Below are 16,521 nucleotides of genomic sequence, written 5' to 3' on the forward strand. Positions count from 1 at the left end.
CACTGGGAAATGAGAACATCATTTTTTCCCACTGGAAATTTCATGATGGCCAGTCAAGTTGAAGGATCATGTCTTAGGGTGCGAGTCCGCAACCATTTGTAAATGAATAGCCTCCATATAATTATAAAGCACTGGCAGTAACGATTACCCCAAGGTAGGAGTGGTAGTTAGGATGGAGTTTCAACTTGACTGGCTTTGGGACCCTCCCTAGGGACGGGCATGTCTGTGAGCAGCTCCTGGGGCAGGGCCTTGGTGTCTGGGTCTGGTCCCTTGCGCCCTTCACTGTGCGCTCCTGGCCTGCTCTATTTCCTGGCTGCCAGGAGGTGGGCAGCTTTCTTCTATCAGGTCCTTCTACCGCAGTGTTCTGCCTCCTCCAGCCCACCCTGACCCAAGACTGCAGCCTGTCCTCTAAGCTGTGAGCTCTGGACACTGTATTTCAGCGGTGAGAAGGCTGAGTGATGCAGTGAGTTCACACTGTGGTGCTGCTCTTGCAGGCCTGTAAACTCCACCTGTAGGTTATTATTCCATTCCATTATTCTTGCCAACCTTATTCCATTTTCCTTGAGAAAACCTCAGTTTATCTATGTAACTATTAAGTTGGATATCTAAGAAGGTTATTTTTCAATCCATACATTAAAATCCAACGGGGAGAAAAAGCTAGTTTCTATATGCTTCTGCAAAGACTTTTTAAAAGGCAACTGAAAAGAGATCACAGTAGAACTGTGCTTCCTGGGCTTCCTGATCACCATGCAGTAACGGTATTTACTGAGCAGCAACTGCTGTATCTGAACAATACTGTCCCGAGCACAGAAATCCCAAGGGGGGTGATAAGCAATCTCTGCCTTCAGAGCTGCTCCAGCATAACTGGAGAGAAAAAAGAGAGCATTAAAGGATAAATACTGTCACTGGTAACACAAGTTAAGTCCTAAAGAATGCCTCAGGTCCTACTAAAGGTGCTAGGAGTTCTGAAGAGGGAGTGATCATAGGAGAGGAAGTCTGTGTGGACCTGAACCAACACAATCTACAGGCTGGCCCAACCGGAAGTGGCCGTTACAGAAAAGACAGCCTGGAGGAATATCTGCTTATAAGGAAGACACAGTGGCTGTAATGGAGGCTGTGTGCAGAGAAAGACAACAGGCCCAAGACAGATGTTGAGGCTGGTCCAGCTCGTACCTTAGCCAAAGGAGTTGAGGTTCTCTTTGCTATAGGTTATGGAGAGCCACAGAAGTGTTTTAGCGAACAGTGTGGCAGAAGGTGGTCTTTCAGATAGGCATTATGCTATAGTGATTTAGTGAGAATGGGGAGTAAGAGTAATAGACCAGCTAGATGCCGTGAAGAGTCCAGGCATGAATGAGAGATGGATGTGGACAAGTAGAGTAGCCTCTGAAAGTGGAAAGGCAGTGCTGTAATTGAGGCCGCCTATAGAAGTAACTACATCATGACCAATGGACTTTAAAGGGAGACGGGAGACCCGTTCACAACTCTACCAGAGAATGACGAACTCTTCTTCTGTGCCTGGCTCTGCGGTAGATGGTGGGAAGACAGCGATGGCAAAGTGTCTTCAGTGCTGTCTTTACCAGCATGCAAGTCTTTGGGGAGGTTTTGATTAAGAATGATATTCCCCCTCACCATGAACTCCATTCTCCCCACCTCACACAAAGAAACAGACCATGGAAAATTGGTGGGCAAAAGTATTTTTGCTGGATTTCACTGACCTAGATTCACGCTTCGGGAACTGAGTGGTACTCAGACATGTCCAACTGTCAGCAGCCCTGGTAGGCAGCCAGTGTCTGAGCTTGTAGGACACTAACGGGGTTGGCGCCCAGGGCAGTTTCCATTGGCAGCACTGGAATCGGTGCTCATCCAAATCCAGAGGCTCTGTCCTTTACTATTTATTTGTTTTTAATCCTTCACCCATTCATGCTCAAAGCCCACCACCCTACACTACCCCCCAAAAAAGTGACTTTAACAACATTTGTGTATCTTCCATCTCTAGCAGCGTCAGATTTTTTTCTTAGCTAAATTGATTTGGTAAAAGATTTGAACAAAAACACCATGATTGTTCCCATCTCCCAGGGTTGTCTTGCGCATTGCAGCATGACCCCTGTGAGCCTCGCCGCCATGCCAACAGCAATACCTTTGGTGTTGAGGGGATTAAGAAATGTGTCAGTTGAGCTGGAAAGAGGATGGTTGAGTCTTGGGTTACTCTGTGGAAATCACATGTATTAAATGCCTTAGGTGTTAAGGGGTATCGTGTTGCTTGGCTAAAGATTAATAAAGCATATTATTAAACATATACACCAAATTTGAAGTGATAGTTTAACTGGGAATTATTCTATAGTCCCTAGAGAAAACATATCCACTCCCTGACACAATACTAAGATTTGGGCTACCCTCAGAAAAAAGTGGCATGTAGAAGAAATGAATTAAAAATAAATGTGCTACCACACTCCTGCAGAACCATCCTTCTTGCATAATCCTGCTCTGACAATTACCTATTTCCTCCCTGTTTTTACCTTTCAAATTGTTGTATTAGTCCACCAAGCTTTAAGAACATTGCCAGGGCCAGGGACATAGCTCAGTGGCACAGAGCCTGCCTGGCAAGCACAAGGTCCTGAGTTCAATTCTCAGTACCAAAAAGAAAAGAATATCCCTAAACCTTTTCAGTTAGGCTTCCTGAACACTTCTGTTGGCCCAGTTGTGTCCCTGTATTGCTCACAGTACCATCTATATAGGTTAAAGGTTGCTTTGGAGATAGGTTACCAAAGCTGTTTCCTTTTTTTTCTTCCTGAAATTAAGACAAAGCTCAGAGCTGTGACTGTATACCCAAGATGATTTGCTGTTATAGAGTTTATTTTTTTCAAATAATTTTATTGAGAAACAAATAGCAATGAGACAGTTTCAACACCAATTAGTAGGACAGTTTCAATAATTAATACATTGCATGTTGTTGTCTTAGTGGTTATTCTGTTATAGTTTAAACACACACACACACACACACACATGCACATGACAATGATAAAAACTCAAGTCAGCCATTAGTAGTTGGGTTTATCTATAGCAATAATAATAATATATTTCGGGCATGAAGATGTGGTAATTAAGTCTGAGGAGTCTGTGAGTGGTTCCTGAGTGTAGTAAACCTAGGAACTTCACAACACACACACATCTCCAGTGCACATCCCATTCCTGGGGTTCGCCATGAGAAGTTCTGGTTCAGCCAGCCTGCCCTGAGCTTGGGAGCCCCTGCATGATGCTGGTACAGGTCACTCAGCGACCACACTGTTCCATACACTGGCTCTAGCAGCACCGGGATTCACGAGACAGCTCTTACACGAGCATTAGAGGGCAGGGAGAGAAATGCACTCCTAGAACAGTAAATTGCTGTATCCTTGAACAGAAAATGCCTCCTAAAACTATTCAGAATGCTACAGTGAGTAAAATAACTGGCATTTTAGAGAAATAGCTCACATTCAAAGGAAAAATCATGCCTCATTTCCACCTAGATTATCAAAATCCAGGTGCTTGTGAAGTGCTTCCTTTCTCTAAAATGCTGTATCTATTGAAGGGGCAGTGCTTCTAGGATGGAAGGTATTTATCAGGTTTTCCATATGGTGCCTCTCTTTCTGTTGCTAATATTTACACATTAAAATAAATTTATCTGCAGGGAGCTCTTTTTTCACTAATTCTCACTAGGCACGTAGACTCGCAGGCTCTAATGGAAAAGCCTGTCTTCCTTCTCAGCTCTCGAGTCCTGTGGCTTGAAAACATGATACCAAGTCTACAACTAAGAATAGTGGAAGGAGGAAGGAAGCCCAGATCTCTGTTTGGATAACAACTTGGTCTGGCCCCATCTCTGAATTTGGCAGGGGAACTTGAGAAGGGTCTCTGGAGTGCTAGCAAAGCTGATTAAAGTAAAAGACTCAGAAGCCGGTGCTGATTACGCAGAAGGCTACTGCCCCTGTGTTGACTGGCAGTTCTTGCTCGTCACTGAAGGTTTGACTTGCAGTGAATCTTCCAGGGAATTGTATCTGCAGAATTTTAAGAGTTGTTGAAATGCCAAAGCACACTGCAAAAAAATCATTCATTCATTTAATATTCAATAAATATGACTGAGCACCCACCACACGCCAAGTCCTGCTGCGAAGCCCTGCACAGAGCCGACAGTGATGGCGTCTCCCTGGAGCTTTTAAATAATCATCTGACATGGCTTGGATGCCTTGAAATATAACAGCATGTAATCACCAGAAGAGGCAGAGGTCAAAATATGTGCAGTAGGAGGCTAGGGGTGCAGCTTAGTAGTAGAGTTTTACAATGTGTAAGATCCTCAGTTCAATCCCCAGCACCAAAAGAAGTAAAAAAGCATAGGAGGGGGTGGAAAAAACCTACTGTCTGAGCCAACTGATGACGTGAGCCATTGTTTGCTTGTGGTAATTCAGGGGACTTGGGGTTCTTATGAAAGACATGTAGGGTCAACCACTGTTTATTTAAACACCAATCTATCTCCTATCAGGGATTTTATTAGTTCAGAGGAAAACTAAAAAGATAAATTATATCTTTACTTCAGAGTTTGATTTCATTCTCTTTCGTTTTTCTGGTTGTTTTCTCTCCTTTTTCCTGTATCTGCCCTCTCCTAAAATATGAATTGAGTTGATAGCATTCTCTTAAAACAGTGGTTCTCAGTCAGAGAACTCTGTACCCAAGGGACATTGGCAACATCTGGAGACATTTTTAGTTGTCACAATGTGGGGCGTAGGGAGGGCTGGAGGATGGCTGGCATGCAGTAGGCAGAGGCCAGAGAGCTCAGCATTCTACAGGGAAGAGGACAGCCCACAGCCAACAGTTATGCAGCCCAGAATGTCACTAGTACTGAGGTCAAGAAGTCCTAGCCTACAATGAGTGAGATTTGACAACCAAAATGTCTCAACCAATTTGTCTCACCAAAATGTCAATTAGACAGTGATGGCCCAGAACCCAGAGCAGCCCATCCACCAGTTATGTCTTCCAGTAGCTGGGAATTCAGTCGATATAAAGAAGCAAACAAGACTAGAGAGGTGGAATTGAGGCCTTTGAACTGGGATGTTCAAGCCCCTTGACCAACAAATGCAGGAGGATAAACAAGTTTGATTTGAGTATGAACACATTGTAAGAAAAGGTCTGTAGGCTTGGAATCAAACTTTTAACATTAGTTATCAGAAGGGAAAAGGAAAAAAAGAGAAGAAAAAGATGCTGGGGAGGAAAGATGACTCAACTTGTTTTCAAAATTATCTTTGTTTTATTTTGTTTTGTTTTTGAGACAGGGTCTCACTATGTAGTTTAGGCCAACCTTAAACTCATGTTTTTCAGACTGACCTTGAACTCCTGGAAGTCCTCCTGCCTCGGCCTTCTAAGTGCTGGGATTATAAGCATGCACTACCTGCCTGGCTTAAAGTTAACTGTGTGGAAATACAATTTCTATGAAATAGAATTCATTGCAATTAACCACGAAGAAGAATATATGCAGTGTATTATTTGTTGAAAAATAAAAAAAATAAACAAAAAAAAATTAAATAGAATTCACAATTTTTTTTTCCAGTTCTGGGGATCAAACCCAGGACCTTGTGTAGTCAAGGCAAGTGCTCTGCCACTGAGCTACATCCCAGCCCCTAAATTTGCCAGTGTATACTTTGATAAATTTTAACAAATGTAGGTAGTTATATTAAGTCCAATACAATTGTAACTTTCCGTATTGAAACTTTTATAGGAAGTTTATGTTTTGCATTAATTATATAGTTTTAAAACATCACTTTAAAAGAACTAATTGAAATTATAAAAACATTTCACCTCATTTTGCAATTACAAGGACACATGAAGTGTAGCAAAATGACAGTGAGAACTAGAATGGACACATGGTATAAAAAGAGAGACAAAAGTATGGATCAAAAGTGGGTTAAAGAAGGCAAATGATGAGCTCACATGTCCTTTTCACCTTTGCAAGTTGCCTTAAGAAAATATAAGAATTAAACTTTGTTCACTAACAGTTAAATAAATTATGTGAAGAACAAAGGCACTAAATATTTAAGACTCACCACTTCCTAGTTATAGGACTGCATCTTGCCATTAGCTGTCCCCTTGAGATTGTTTGCAGCTACTGTTTCTGCACAATATTTTATGAGGGTGTGACTCTCCCCAACTCTACATTCAGTGGCCTCACACTGGCAGCTCAAAACTGGCCCCAGAAGAGTATCCATAGGATCCTGCAAATGCTACAAATAAGGACTTGACATTTTACAGGTTGTTGAGATGTGAGTGATGGAGCATATTTGAATAATTCAGGTTAAACTAAAAAATACATTAAGCTGGGCATGGTGGGGACACATGTCTGTGGTCTCAGCTACTTGGGAGGCTGAAGCAAGGAAGGATCACTTGAGTCTAGGAGTTTGAGACCAGCCCAGGGAACATATCAAAACTGTATATCAAAAAGGCCAAAATAAAGAATGAAAGAAATTTTTAAATGTGTTGATGTTTAGCTATTATGCTGAGGAAGAAATGATGAAATATTCATGCAGGAATCAAAAACTGTTATGCAATTCATCAAAAGTCACGCCCAACATTGCCAGGTGAGTTCCTAAATGTCTTCATTGTTTCTCTTGTCTTACTTATCAATGTATACAAAAAATATCAGCCATCAGGCAAGTTGGAACCACACTGATTGTCAGCCACAGTTAGTTTGCCCTCTGATACAGGAGCTCTGCAAAAAGCAGCAGAAGCCCTCTGTGAGAATTAGTTGGCAAAATAAAATTAATAGTGCGGAATCTTCACCCTCTACTGGAGGGTGAGGTTTGCAGAACCTTGCACAACTCCCTCCTCTGTGTCAGGCGCTCTGCTTTCTGGAGTCATGAAAGGCTGCCTTTCCCAATTCTGTTGTATTAGAATTCAGCACATGGGAGCAGTAAGGGGAAAAAATACCCAACACTTCTGTGTGCTGCCCATTCTTCATGTCACTAACACTAATAATAAACTTACATGAGTATCGACTATTTCAAACACATTTCCTCCTAATTTATCAGCACAGTACTGCCCAAAGCTAAATATCAAAAGTGATTTAAAAAAAAAAAAAAAAAACTTTTCCAGTTGAAATTATGTAACTGGGAGAACTGGGCTGGGGTATACTCAGTGAGAAAGTACTTGCTTAGAGAGCATTCAATCTCCAGCCCCACAAGGAAAAACAAAGAAAGAAAGAAATGATGGGGGGAGGGGCAAATAGCTCAGTGGATTAAAGTGCCTGAAAGCAGGTACAGGGGCAGAGGGTTCAATCCTCAGACCTGCTGTGCTGGCCCTGCCCCCAGGGCATGCTGAAATGGCAATTGAAGCTGGGCGTGGTGGCATGCACCTATAATCCCAGCTCTTGGGAGGCTGTAAACAGGCAGATCACTTTGAGTCCAATCTAGTAGTGAGACCCTGAACACCCTAAAATAAAAAAGAATGAAAGAAAGAAAAAAAGCAATTCCAAGAAAAATACTTCGTTAGTGCGAACTTTTCCTTAACCCCAGCAAGCCTTCCACGAATGAACAAGCAGACTGGGCAGAGAACACTGTATGAGTAAGAAAGAAAAAAGCAATCCTAATTGTTACAGAAGAAAAACATGTCAATGCATGCCCTACTGATGAGATAACCAAGGAGTCATTTTGTCACATGAGGAATAAGCATAAGTTGCCCAGTGACAGGGCCAGGGGGACAGGGCTGGCTGGCACTGGCCCTCACTGCTAATTGTATGGGATTGGCCATCGCTCATCTACCATCTACCTTGGAGCTGCCCCTTTGCTGCTCTGAAGGCCCCATGGCCTCTTTGTGTATTGTCTTTTTCCATTCTAAAGGTTGTACTCCTCTTTTCTTAGAAAAAGAGCTTGCTTCAGAACCCAAACCTTATAGTCCATTAGCAAACTGAGATGGTTTTAGGGGCAGAACATTCTCTGCCTAAAATGCATTCAAATGCAGACTTTAAAAAATATGTGCATGTCAAAACAAATTCTGTCTAGAGGAAAAATTAGTCCACAGGCTGCCAGTGAATGAGCTCTGAGTATAGTCTTTTAAGGTGACAAGGCAGTCGTTGAAGTGACAAAAGAAACAGGCATTTGAACACAGGAAAATCGTGGGAGTGAATCGTGGACTCGCTGTCTTAATGTGTGATCTGTGATAAATGGCTGAATGTCCCAACCACCCAGTTCACAGAATTGCCATGAAAAATGAATGTAAAAGAGATGAACACATCAATAAATAGAACATGGGTGTTCTGGTTGTTTCTTTCTATTGAATAACTCAAGGGAACCTTAACAATCAGCAAGTACTAGAGCCCAAAGGAATTAACCCTTGATGGTGGAACTTGGCTCCAAAGGATATGGTGATGCAGGCATTTGAAGAAGCACACCAGGGCGTAGCCCCCAAGCCAAGTAAGTAACTGTGTTCTGATTTACATGCAAGACAAGAAAAGGATCATTGAAGATCTGTGTCTGCTACAGAGCTGTAGTATGCACAGGCAAAGGTAACAGAGGAAGGTAGGACCCAGATACTGCATTTAGGAAAGGATGCTATGGTCTATATTTTCTTCCTCTCCACCCCTGAAATAAAACTCTAGTCAGGGCTGTCAGTCCCTCAGATGTCCCCTGTTCCTCCCACCTGTGCCCTGCTTCCTGGCTCTTCAGCAGTGTGCAGGGGTATTGTCCCAGATGTGGGAGGCTTTTCCAGCCTTCCATGGAGGCCACTGTTTTTTTAAGAGTCCATATCAGAAATGCTTCATATGACTTATTGTTACAGTTTTAGCACCGTAAGAAAGGTCTTGCTTATATTCATATGATCAAATGATCTGAGCAAAAGGAACAACAGCAACTATGAGAGAGAATTGGTGCAGAATGTGGCAGCTGGCTTAGAAAGAAATACTTGGTATTGAAATTCCACAGACGTAATTAGGAGCCATGCATCCTTCTCCATAGATGCTGTACAGCCCACCAATGCAGAGAGCAGGTGTGAAGAACAGCGTCTTTCATACTGTGGCCATTTTGAGCTCATCTGTGGAAAACTATATAACATAAGAATATGATACCCATTTTGGAATGTTACGCATTGTGATATTGGCTCAGCCTTAAAGAAGTGCCAGGCTCTCAATAAACTCTTGATGGATGACAAGTAAATGAACGATTGATTTTAGATATCCAGTAGAAATGAAAAATGTTTGGGCATTCTATACCATAAATCTCAATAGAGTATAATTAGTTACTTTTAATATTGATTTGGCTTTGATATGTTGTGACAGATTCATATTCATATCATAGGAAGACCAATTTGGAGCAAGCCAAACATGCACTAAGTATTTCTAAACATCTTTAAATAATTTTTATGTACCTTCATTTCAGTGTTTGACCCTTTAAGGCCTAAATGTTCTGTCAAACAACATGGGCCAAGAATTTTTTTTTTTTTTAACATAATTGCTGTAATACAAAGAAAGCATGAGTAAGAAGCCAGAGAATGGAGCTGCTTTCCAGTTCTTTGGATGGGAAAATTCCCAGAAAAGTTGGGAACCGCCGGAAATGCTTGCTCGTTAATGCAACCAGCCATGCCGATCGTCAGCCTCGGCTAAAAGCCAGCAAGTCCCCACTGTGTTCTGTGACCGCTCTACCCTGGGGAGCAAGGGCAGTTCCCCCGAACCAGCAGCTGTGTGAGAGAGCACAAGGGCCAGCCTGTGGCAGAGCCATCCCTCGCCTCCATAGCAGCATGCCTTCTTCGTTAAGGAACTGCCTGTGTGAGGCTAATCGCTCTCTTTACTGCTGACACAGCCTTCACAGGCTAGCCCTGCCTTAAGCTATAGATTTTCTCCTCCTAAAGGCCGAACTAAGTATCTCTGCACCTTATCTCTGCACCTTTCTTTTCCACATACCATGCACCCGCGTTGCCTGCCTCCAAGGGGCACCGCAGAAAGGGTTGTTGAGCTGAACTGACCAGTGACACCCAAGCCCGGGGAAGAATCGCTCTTAATCATGTCACCCTGAATGCTATGGTTCCTTTGGCAAAAGTTAGAAAAGACATTTGAAATGGTAACTTCTCAGAGCTTCTCCCCAGTTGTATACAGTGTATGTGGATTCCTCAGGGTTGAGGCCCAGGTCTTTCAGGATATAGAGAAATGTGCTTTTATTCAGAGGAATCTGGGTGACGCAGGAAGGGTTTAGGTGCCCCCTGCTTTCCGTTCTGGCACAGTGTGCAGGGAGAAGCAGGAAGTGCAGTCCCGGGGGTTAAAGGACTCTGTTGTTTACACAGCGCTCTGGAACAAAACCACCTTCTCCAACTTGGTAAGGAAAAAAATGTTGGAACATAGAACAAAACAGCCCAACAGCCACATTCCCGGGATATTTCAAAGGATGCTCATCTTTTCACAAAGGCTCTCTGCATCCTCGAAGGGAAAACAAGCGCCGCTTCTTGGTCTTGCGAGGCACGGACCCTCCCTCTGCGGCCCGAGCACATCCCCGCGGCGTCTGCCAGGCGCACTGTGGACCCTTCACAGGGCTCTGGCCTTCCCGAGGCGCTCTGCGTGGCTGCCCGAGTGGCGCGTGGCCCGCGTTGTGTAGACCACGCATATGTGTATCCCTCCTGGACCCAGACGTCACTAAATGGCAAGCCATCGTGCTCAGACAGTGACAACATGTAGAAAAGGAAAATGATCACTCTGACTGGAAAGGAGAAACGTGTTCTTTATCCAAGATGGCAGAAGCTCTTTGTGTGGAATAACCGTGTTTAGCTTTTTCATGGAAAAAAAATTTTTTCTTGTTTATTATTTATAGTTATTGTTTCATAAAACCTCTTCATTTAGAAAGAGACTAGGCTTAACACTTTTATTTAGCTTTTATTGACAGTTACATTGACTTATCCAAATGGAGCCTGTTCATTATTAAAAGTCATTTCTTTTTGCATATTTTAAATTTGGCTAAAAATGATAACCCTGGGGCCTTGATAAATTAATTGAAAAGCTTCTCTAAGGTAGCTCTGGTGGTTTTGTTAAGACGTTTATTTTAAGGGTAATTCTCAATAGAATTCATCAGTGAATTACTTCTTATATTCTTGGCATTAAATTATTTCCCCATGAAGAATAATATAATTCCTTTCCTCCTAATAATGAAAAAAGGAAAACTGTTTTCAAATATTTCTATGTTGGGCACTGTCTTTATGTCAGTAATTTTAGGAATGCCCTCATTGGAAGATATAAATTATAAGGCTCAGAAAAGGGAACAGCATTAAAGACGAAGGTAATCCAACAATTAGAATTTCAAATAGCAGAAAGGATTATTCATTTCAGGGCATGGAGGGAGTTGGAGGTGGAGCCAACCTAAACCACAAGTAGGGAGGAAATCCACGGTCTCCGGTACTCTGGTGAACCTTGGCACTATCTGAAGTAGGCACAGCCTTGGAGCTTCTGGTTTGTCTACTCACTGGTAAACAAGAAGTAGGTGCTGGTCATTGTCCTCCATAACACTTCCTCTGGAAAGCACAACATTCCACGTTCAGCTTCAGAGTCACCACCGGCTGTGCTGAGTCAGATGGGCAGGTGGGAGACTGGGCCACACTTCCTGTGGAGGTGGTGAGGTAGAACCAGGCTTTCTCCTTCACAGCACCTTGTATCAAGACCTATGTGGTTCCTTTGTCTGTAGATTAACCGTGCAATGAATCATTATGAAACGATGAATTAAACCAACTCGCAGTTATCAGGTGCATATAAATGATGGGAGAACGGCACCCTAACATACTGGCCCATCGGCTACCCACAGCTCTTCCACGTACTTAGGAAGTTAAGTCAGTGGAAATAGTAGATTTTCTGGATTTTGGTTGTGCGTCTAGGCTTGGTCAGGTGGCAGTGGCTCTACCTGCCATGTCTGAAGGACCTCTGTGTGATAACTTCTGACCAGAGGAACTGTCTCTCCAGGGGTCTGGAAAAAAATCCTAACTTTCTCAAGTAAACTAGGTCCAAATCATGTGAAAGGAAAGGAGAACAATTCAAACAACACATAGTAAGCAGAGATTCAGTCATAGTGTGGTCCCAGTGGCTACAACTGGAAAGAAGTAGCTTACTCCAAAAAGCAACTAATGAAAAATCCCACAGATTCTGGGTGCCGTCTTGCATCTAGAGAGACCTATAACACCTATGAAGTAGTCAACCTCTCCACTGGCTCTCTGGACTGTTTTACTAAAGCAGATGCTACAAACTCACTGAAGTTTATACCTTTGATTTGACACACAGTTTTTTTTCTTTTCTTTTCTTTCTTTGTTTTTTTTTCAAAGTTTTATTGATAAACAGATAGCAATGAGACAGTTTCAAATCAAATCGGAAGTACAGTTTCAACAAATAATACACTGCATATATTCTTCTTAGTGGTTTCCTTTCTTTCTTTGAATGCCTTTATGTGCTACAAATTGTCCAGGTCATTCCAGGTTCACCACTTCTGTGCCTTACCTTGCCAACTAAACTTGTTGCACATAGTACCCTTCTGTATGGCTTTAAGTAGAAAACAAACTTTGGCTCATTTATTTTAGCTAAACTCATTAAACAATGAATTGTATTTCTGGACATAGAGAATATCATATTTTTCTGAAGAAAGGTAATTGTGCTTGAACATATGCTTCAAAACATAATTGACTGTTGTGTACTCCTGAGGTTTTCTGTATCCTTTTTGAAATAGTGAAAAGAGTAAATGAATGAATCAAATTGTTTAAAGTATACTTTAGTCATCTGCTATTTGCCCAGTGATTTGCAAGACATAAAGAGGGATGGGGACTCACATTTATTATATTTAACATATGCTGGAAACTTGTGCTAAAAAACTGGCTCACAGTTTGTAGAGGGTTCAGTTCATAGCTAGCTGGCTCTGAGACAGGATGGCTTGGCAGAGGGGCATCACAGAGAAGAAATGGTTCATGGCAGGCAGAAGGCAGCAAGCAGCAAACTGCAAGTGACGTGCAGCAGCCCTCTTTCTGTCCGTCATATCTTATCCAGGCTCCCACCCTTATTCACACCCAAGGAGGGGCAGCCATAATCCCAGCATCTCACCATGAGTCAATCCCACAGCCTAGATCCAGCCACCTCCAAAACACCCTACTTATGACCGTGTGAGGCTTTGGGGAGATGACAGATACAAACCATAACACTACATAATTTTTTAATAATTTTCATAGTTCCTCAATGGTGAGCAAGTATGGAGTTTCATCCACTTTATAGCTGAGAAAATTGAGGCTAAGAGAGATGAAGTGACTTGCCCAATTACTGTCTTCCTGTCACCCACAACTTCGTGACTGTCACCTGGGCCTTCCTGACTATAAAGCCAGGCTCTGTCTGCTCCATTACACCTGGGCCTCAATTAGGCTAACAGTCTGGCTGAAGAAAGAAACTTCAAGAAAATTATCATTAAAATTTATCTTTATTTTAAAAAGTTTGGGAACTTTACAGCAGTTCTCTCTAAAGGATCTAGGCAGAAGGGATGCCAGAGGAGTTCCAGTAGTATTGGATTATGTGTACAGCAACAGCTACAGGAGAAAAGAACTGCCTACAGAATGGGAGAAAATCTTTCCCCACTACTGTTCCAACAGAAGATTAACATCTAGAATATATAAAGAATTCAGAAAACCTAACACTAAAAGAAAAACTCAAATAGTCCAGTTCAGTTGGCAACTGGACTGAATATATTGACACTGCTCAGAAGAAGTATAAATAACCAATTGGTATATGAAAACTGCTCAAGATCACTAACCAAAAAAAAAGATCACTAACCATCAGAGAAATCAAAATTGCACCAAGATTCCATCTCACCTTAGTCAGAATGGCTACCATCAAGAATACTAAAAGCAATAAATAAATGATGAGGATCCAAGTGGAAGGGGTAGAAGCAATCCTTCTACACTGTGGCCAGCATGCAAGTTAGTTGAGTCTGCTGTGCAAATCAGTATGGAGATTCCTCCAAAACACCAAAGGTAGGCCTGCCATACAATCTAGCTATACTGCTCTTTGGTATATACTTGGAGGAATTAAAGTCATCCTACTTCAAGGGTACCACCATACCAGGATCATGTCACGGTTTATAGATAGGATACAGAGTCAGCCTAGATGCCCATCAACAGGTGAACAAAGAAAATGTGGTGTATATATATTAAAGAGAGTATTATTCAAATGCAAAGAAGAACAAATTTTTGTCATTTGTAGGAAAACTGGGTGGATCTGGAGACCATTATGTGGAGTGAAACAAGCCAAACTCGAAAGGACAGATACCACGTGTCTTCCCTAATATGTTGAATCTAAAAACTAGAAGAAGTATTATTAGACAAGAGAAAAGAGATAGGGGGAGAAGGGCTGTAAGGGAGGATAATGGAAGAAACAGGATCAAAATATATGCATGGAAACTCAGTATTTTGTAAAAATGAATAAGCGTTAATAATAGGGAAATGTAAAAGAACTAAAAACAAAAAGTAATAAAGGAGGTTGAAGGACTACCAAGGAACCACCAAAATGCAATCATGTGTGCTTTTTAAGAATGACTGACTTCCAAAGCAGGCTGTGTTAAGAATGAGGTTAGAGGTCGTCGCTTGCCACCACAGTTAGGTGGGATTGCAGCCTGAGAGCTTGGATCTTGTTTGTTCATATAATAAAATATCATGGGGCCAGGGAGATGGCTCAGTGGAATAAGTGCTTCCGTGGCAAGCACAAAGGCCTGAGTTCAATCCCCGTTTCTGCAAAAATAAATAAAATAAAATATCAGCTTCCTGAGGGCTCATTACTATGCTTTATTATATACCTGTCTTCATTTACCTTTCATAAGTTTATGGGAACTGTTGGCCCAATTTGATAGGTCAGGAAACCAAGGAGTCAACATATGTGGTTAAATATATAGTTAAGAAAAGTCAGCTCTTGGACTCAGACCCAAGCCTGACTGAATTGTGACCTGTGTTCCCTCCCACACAGAGACCAAGTGCAAGCTACTACCATTGTATTCTGGAAATAGCACAAAAGAAAGTCTGCATAAGAATTAGTGACAATGTGTAACAGTAAAAAGCTACTTGAGGCTACGGGTTTTCCTCTTAAGCCCCTTACTGTTATTTCTAGGCATATCCATTTCATAAAGAGAGCGAAGTTGAATATGTTGATTTGCTTAGAAAAACTTAGGGCTGGGGAAATAGCTCAGTAGAATAAGCACTTGCCTGGCAAGCACAGGGTCCTGAGTTCAATGCCCAGTACCACAAAAAAAAAAAAGAAAGAAAGAAAAGAAAAGAAAACCAACTTAATCACCAGGAGTGTCTTTAACTTCTTAAATGAACACAAACTGGAACGGATCTAAACTTTCTCCATAAGTGCAAACAAATTGGAAAAGATGGTATGTGCCTGTCACCCCAGCACTCCCGAGGCTGCAGAAGGAAGATTGCTGAGATGAAGCCAGCCTGGGCTACGTAGTGGATTCACAGCAACCTAAACTACACAGTGAGACCGTGTCGCCAAAAAGGATCAAGTCACGTCCTTTAACTCCACCAAGTAGGACTGCATATGAAGAAAGACTGAATGATACTGCGAGAGAATAAATAAGCACTAGATGGGTATGGAAGGGTAGACATTATGGTGGTGTGTAGGAAGGAAGATCTACTGAGGTGTGGAGATGAAGAAAAAGCAAACTGAGAAGATTACAAAAGAAGGTTTTGAGTTGCACAGAGAGGATTTGAGTTAACATTTATTACTCTAAGCAAGTTATTTGACCTCATGAGACTTTTGAGATTAAATAATAAACGTATTTAGCCTGATGTCTTGGCAGTTCTTACTATAACTTAATGATCTATTTGTCTATCAGTGTCCTCCATTAGACTGTAATCTCTTGGAAAATGAGGTCCACACCCTGCCCACCTTTGTGTCTTCCAGCCTTGCACACCATGCTTATGTTCATCCACATTCCGGATGCTTATTTCCCTGTGAAGAGTGTCCCACTGTCAGATGGCTCCTGGCCTCTCTCAGCTCCTGACATACTTCACAGGAGCAGAAGTAAATGATTTGCCTGACTGGTGGGTCGAGAAGAACTTGCTATGTGCTACCTTCCTGTTCCCTTGGGAATTAATTTTCCACAGGGAGCACCCAGCCTCTCTTCTACTCTTCCATGTCATTAACCTTACTGTCCAGCACTGCCATGACTGTGTGGGCAAATCTACTGGGGAGTGTGAAACACTTCCACACAAATAGTGAAGAATAGATGGATTCAAGCTGGACTGTAGAAGCCATCCTGTTATGGCTTCACAGCTCGGCATGGCAGCAGGTTCTTTACAGTGTATGGATGACAGTCTACATATCTAATCTCAAAATAAAATGTGATTGCTTTCTTTGATATTTGAATATTTTTGTTATTTAAGGAAGTAAGGAGGTTATTTTAGGGTTGTTTTGTTTGACTTCTGCTGAGATAAGAGTGTGGTATCAACATTTTAAATTTTATGTTGTTTTTAAAGCCATTTTATACTAACATAATAGTAAATACATCAGTT

At 41.9% G+C, this 16,521-nt stretch overlaps 1 protein-coding gene across 1 annotated transcript in view; it reads left to right on the forward strand.

Moving 5' to 3' along the window:
• The window catches only part of Ddah1 (dimethylarginine dimethylaminohydrolase 1), a 151,591-nt gene that overhangs the window by 128,717 nt on the left and 6,353 nt on the right, over positions 1 to 16,521 (forward strand). The window contains exon 5 of the mRNA XM_004639288.2: positions 16,166 to 16,180. Coding sequence (XP_004639345.1) covers positions 16,166 to 16,180 — 15 coding nt within the window. The remainder of the gene's footprint in view (positions 1 to 16,165; positions 16,181 to 16,521) is intronic.

This window comes from Octodon degus, unplaced genomic scaffold (genome assembly GCF_000260255.1).
Source record: "Octodon degus isolate 3935 unplaced genomic scaffold, OctDeg1.0 scaffold00109, whole genome shotgun sequence".
Lineage (NCBI taxonomy): Eukaryota > Metazoa > Chordata > Mammalia > Rodentia > Octodontidae > Octodon > Octodon degus.